The sequence below is a fragment of the Hydra vulgaris genome, chromosome 02, assembly GCF_038396675.1.
Source record: "Hydra vulgaris chromosome 02, alternate assembly HydraT2T_AEP".
Taxonomy (NCBI): Eukaryota; Metazoa; Cnidaria; class Hydrozoa; order Anthoathecata; family Hydridae; genus Hydra; species Hydra vulgaris.
Genome location: NC_088921.1, coordinates 59,334,770 through 59,340,769, shown reverse-complemented (window position 1 = coordinate 59,340,769; position 6,000 = coordinate 59,334,770). Strand labels below are relative to the sequence as shown.

At 31.7% G+C, this 6,000-nt stretch overlaps 1 protein-coding gene across 1 annotated transcript; it reads left to right on the top strand.

Moving 5' to 3' along the window:
- The first annotated feature begins 1,326 nt into the window (after nucleotides 1-1,326).
- On the top strand, nucleotides 1,327-2,622 carry LOC136076187 (uncharacterized). Its single transcript, XM_065789660.1, has one exon. The coding sequence runs from the start codon at nucleotides 1,327-1,329 to the stop codon at nucleotides 2,620-2,622; it is 1,296 nt and encodes a 431-aa protein (XP_065645732.1).
- Nucleotides 2,623-6,000: the final 3,378 nt, after the last annotated feature.

The window sequence follows — 6,000 nt, the reverse complement described above, 5'->3', positions numbered from 1 at the left end:
TTGAACAATTTCAAAAGAGCAGTGGTTTGCGTAATCTTAGACCATATGCTTTCACCACAAGTTGTGCTTATATAATCGTTTAACTGTAATTGTTGTTTGCGAACTGTGCGTAAAGATGTTTCTTTACTTTCCTTATAGGCTTTTGTTGTTGATGTGAAGCATAAAGGCTAAAATACTATGTAATTAATGAACATTTTATATTTTATTATAGCTTATTAACATACAACTCAAAGAACTTTGTAATATCAATTTTATAATTCTCTGTTTTTACTAAAATAATCTTACCGTTGGTCCATCCATCTAAAATTATATTACATTGGTTATTGTTTGCAACATTTTTTGTCTAATAATATGAAGTGCAGCAGCATCCCTTGTGATAACACTTGTTTAATTTAATGCAAATTTATTTGATAGACTTATTTGTGATGATGATGCTGATAAGATTGAGGAAATTTGTATTACATTTTGACGAATATTTTGACGATTCATGAAGTTGTGACACTTGAAATAATCTACCACAACGTTGATTACATTCTTCTTAAATATAATTTATCATTTCAATGACATTGCTAGAAGAGGTTAATCCATCAATTGAAATTGAAAAGGAGCATTTAGGGTATTTTGTTTTAGATAATAGTTTATTGATAAGTGCACATACATGGTGCACTAAATGAATGCAAATAGTTTTTTAAAATAACTGGTTTATACATAACACCATTACAAATATAACAGACACAAAGATGTACATGTGGGTTGAAGTTTTGGTTAATATATTGCAGTTTCAGATTTAAAATTGGTAGAGTTTAAAGTTTAGCTTGTATGTTATTTATTGCTTGTCTAGTCCAAATTTGTTCATTGGCAATACTTAAGGCCTTCCCTTTACAGTTTTTTTAGGTTTCCTTCTTTTATTTTCTTTGAAGCAATTACATTCACATTTCTTGCAATTGCTGATCTAGGTTCTTAATTTAAGATTAGTACTTGAACCTTTTTCATTAGTATTTAAACCTTTTTCATTATTTTTCATTATTGAAAGCATCTGCAATATATCTTTTGTGGGTGCATCTTTGGGTCGTCCTTGTCGAATCGACGAGGACGACCTATTATATCGAATTGCACTTTTTTATAGAATTGCATTTTTTTATACGAATCAACATTATCGATTCGTATAAAATATTTTGTGAAACAATACATTTTCCAAAGCCATATTTAAATCAATTTAAATAATGGGATATCAATTATACATCTTTATAGCAAAACTTTAAGCTACTACTAGGAAGAAACGAAACGACTTAAATTCGAAGCTTGACGCCAACTTGCCCTTTCGATATGCGATTCGTGGAAACGAGATTGTGCGATTTAAAAAACAATTATAGAGAAAAAAATATAAAAGCGAAAAAAAGCGAAAATTTATCGTATTTATCCTGTATATATTTGAATGCCACTTCACTAAACAACAAGTTTGAGGAATTTAAAGTATTGTGTCACCTGAATGAACCAAACATAATCGGAGTAACGGAAACATGGTTTAGTGAAACTTCAATTACGTGTGTGGAAAATTTTTGCTTATATCGTAGCGACAGAAAAGATGGCCGCGTGGGCGGAGGAGTTTGTATTTACGTGAATAGCGAAATAACGTCTTATGAAGTAAATGAAAAATGGCTATTGACGACTGACTTAGAACAAATCTGGACTGTACTAGTTTTCGGGAACGACAAATATTTGGTAGGATGCATATACCGACCAAACGATGTGGTAGATATGGAACTGTTCAGAAATGTTTTCAGAACTGCAAGAGAATATGTGGACAAACGGGGTTTTAAAGATCTTTTAATAATGGGTGATTTTAATTTTCCGAAAATTGAATGGTCAGATGGAGCAGTTCATGCAATAAATTCCAGTGAACACTCGATAGAACATCATTTCTCGGAAATAATAAACGACGAATTTCTAATTCAGCACGTCGCGATACCTACTTTTCAACTAAACGAATCAACGTACGAGAATACATTGGATTTACTGTTCACAGTAAACGAACAAAGATTATTTCAAGTTGAGACAAATGCGGTATTAGGGAATATAAGCAAAGGACATCTTGTAATTTGCTTTAAATATGCACTCAATCACTATGAGACAAAAACTGTAGCTAGCAATCGGAAATATATTTTAAAAAAAGCTGACTTCGCAGGAATGAACAAATTTTTTACAAATACAGACTGGGTAAACATTTTTGATGCAATTAATGTCCAGGAGATGTACGACACGCTCATTTTTTATGTTAACGAAGCTTGTCAAAAATATATACCGTATCACAGCTCGAAAAACAGGACTCGTAAAGGAATTTTTTGGATTGACAATGAACTAAAAGAACTTGTGAAGAACAAAAGACGAATGAGACATTTAAACTGTTGCACAAATTGGAAAAACAAAAATATGGTAAACGAATACAAAGCATTGTGTAAAGCAGTTAAAATTGAAACGAGAAAAGCCAGAAAAAAATACGAACGCGAACTGGTCTACAAATCGATTAGAAACAAGAAGACGAAAATTTTCAAAACTCTTTCACTAGAGAGGGCGACCAAGTATTACCAGAATTTGGATCGAGATGTGGGGGTAAATATTTAGATTTTGACGAGAGTGCAATTAATTACAGTGACGTAGTAACAAGATTAAGCAAATTATCCATTGAGAAATCATGTGGAGTTGATCAATTGAGTACTATCATTTTAAAAAATTGCGCTGAAGGACTAGCAATGCCAATCACATTGATATTTATGTCTTCGATTGATAAGAGCGAACTACCTAAGCAATGGAAATTTGCGAACATTACCCCAATCTTTAAGAACAAAGGCAGTAAGGTAGAAGCGAATAATTATCGACCAGTATCACTTGTATTACAGTGACTTCAGTGCCGTGTAAAATTCTGGAGAGCATAATAAAAGACTCACTTTTGGCACATTTTACGAACAATAAATTTTTATCGAAGTGTCAACATGGATTTGTTAAATCTAGATCATGCACGACAAATCTCATGGAAACTGTGGATTATTTAACAGAAAATATCGCAATGAATCGTCCGGTAGATGTGGTTTATTTAGACTTTGCGAAAGCTTTCGACACAGTGCCGCACAAAAGACTCGTTTTAAAATTAAAAGCGTATGGAAATACAGGAAAGCTGCTAAAGTGGTTAGAGGAATTTTTAAAAGATAGAAAGCAACGCGTAGTCAACGGTGATACTGTTTCGAGCTGGTGCGATATCTACAGCGGAGTTTCGCAGGGATCAATAATTGGCCCGATATCGTTTGTTTTGTTTATAAATGACTTGCCGGATAGAATACAAAATGTAGCCAAGCTCTATACAGATGACACCAAAATAATGATCGATGTGAACTCAATAGAGAAAATAAACAGTCTTCAACGAGATATAAACAGTGCTTGGGACTGGTCTAAAGAATGGTTAGTGAAATTCAATAAAGAAAAATGCGAAATAATACATTATGGAAGTAACAATCCAAAACACGATTATTCTATGGATAATGTTGTCCTAGGACAAACTACTATTCAAAAAGATCTAGGCGTATTATTCTCAGCAAACATGAAATAGAGACAGCAAATTATATCTTGCAGCTCGAAGGCAAATAAAATGCTGGGAATGATTAAAAACACATTTGTGAAACTGGATGTGCAGACTCTTAAAGTCTTTGTTCGCCCAATAATTGAATTCGCGGTTCCAGTGTGGTCCCTTCAGCTTAAAGGAGAAATAGAACTGCTCGAGAAAGTTCAACACAGGGCTACGAGACTCAATCCGACTCTGGCAAAAATGAAATACGAGGAAAGACTGGAGATTCTTGGCCTCAGCCCATTATGTGAACGCAGACTTCGTGGAGATTTGATCCAGACTTATAAGTTATTAAATAAGATTGAAAATGTGGACTTTTTAAACGGTTTCAAGCCTAATGATTTTCAATTATCTAGAGGAAACGGTGTCAGGTTTGAACGCGAAAAAACAAAGTGCAACTTAAGACACTCATTTTTTACTAACAGAATAACAAAACCATGGAATAAACTACCTAAAGATGTAGTCAATGCAAAATCAGTAAACAGTTTTAAAGCACAATTAGACAATTGGCTCCTTTTAAATAAAATTAATACTGACACGGCTGTCTAAGTGTGTTATTAATACACACACTCGTCGTCTTCGGGCGGCTACAGCATCTACTACTACTACTACTACTACTACTACTACTACTACTACTACTACTACTACTACTACTACTACTACTACTACTACTACTACTACTACTACTACTACTACTACTACTACTTTTTTAGGATATGGTTAAGAAATAATTACTAAATAAAAAGGAAACAGCGATAAAAACGAAATAACGAAAGTGAACTTGGAGAAACTTTTTTATACTAATCTTATTGAAACTTAAAAAAATAATAATCCTTTTCTGTAATGGAAGTTGAAATTGATTTATTCTCGGAAAATATTTATTGTAAAGAGTACAAAACTTTATTTGTAAGATTATTCAAGTATTTTCTTTTGTTGTTGATTAAAAATAAAAAAATTAGAACTTTTAAACATAATTGAAGAAGTTGGAATTAATAATGTGAATTTTCAAGCTCTTTTTGAAGCTGAAGCAAAAGAAAAAAGATCATCAATGAAGAGCTGTCCAATGTGGAACTATCACAAAAAACTAGACTTTTTATTCTGAAATTTAGAGTAAAGCATACAAAGCATACTAGTAATTTTGTAAGACTAACTAAAGTAGATGTACTCTGTTTAGAGGGTGAGTTATTCAAGAATAAAAATGCTGAATCTAATTTAGCTTTAAAAGGCGAAAGACCAGAAAAAAAAATGGACAGAGTATTCATTAAGAACAAAAAGGAGGAAAGTTTCAAGGTAGTTTCAACTTTAATAGTAATTATTGTGTTTATTTTTAAAAACCTCTGATTTAAAAAAAAGTTAAATAAGAAAAATATGTAATAAAAATAAAGGTAAAGCAGGTTAGGCATGGATGGATCTTTACAAAGTATTTACTATCAAAGATTTGATGATACTGATCTTACCAGGGACGCCCAAAGCATTTTTTGGTTTTTGCGATAGCAAACTTCCAGACATGGAGCAAACTCCAAACATTAATATGTTTATACTTATGTCAAATAAGGATGCTTTGCAAAAAATTGCGATGATTGGAGCAACAAAAACACTTTTTTTTTGTTAAAAAAAAAGTGTTTTTGTTGCTCCAATCATCGCAACTTTAAAAAAAAAAACTATATATATATATACATATATATATATATATATATATATATATATATATATATATATATATATATATATATATATATATATATATATATATATATATATATATATATATATATATATATATATATAAACATATATATATATATATATATATATATATATATATATATATATATATATATATATCAGGTCTTGTTAAGAAGCGTTACGCAGCTTGCATTTTGCTTGCGAAAAGGCGATTTGCCTACGCGTTCAGCAGTTTTGCGCTACGCAAAAACTTTTAGAAACAAAAAGTCTTTTAGAGTCTCTAGTTGACAAAAAATACATACAACACCACCAACATACAACAACCTCCCCAGGAAAACCTCTTCTGGACAACCCTGATCAAGAATCTGAGATAAGACCTCATGTTCTTCATGAAGTATCTTAACCAGCTTAAAAAAAAAATAAAAGAAAAACTAGATTGTCCGTCAGCGATACAATAGGTTATGGAGGTGAATTGCCTTGACTCATTTTATTGGCAGATTCAACTCGGTTTTTATGGAATTTTAGGAAGTATTAGGAGACTATCGTTTGTAATCCAAGTTCTACCAGTAAAATCAAAATGATCTAATACGGGAACTGAATTTTTCAAAAACACATTCTCAGCTTTTCAGCACAAACCGTTTCTTAAGATACACTGTAAAACTTTACCGTGAAATTCACGGTACTATACCGTGAATAAC

Coding starts and splice junctions, on each gene's coding strand:
- LOC136076187 (XM_065789660.1), top strand. CDS start 1,327: ATGCGATTCGTGGAAACGAGATTGTGCGATTTAAAAAACAATTATAGA.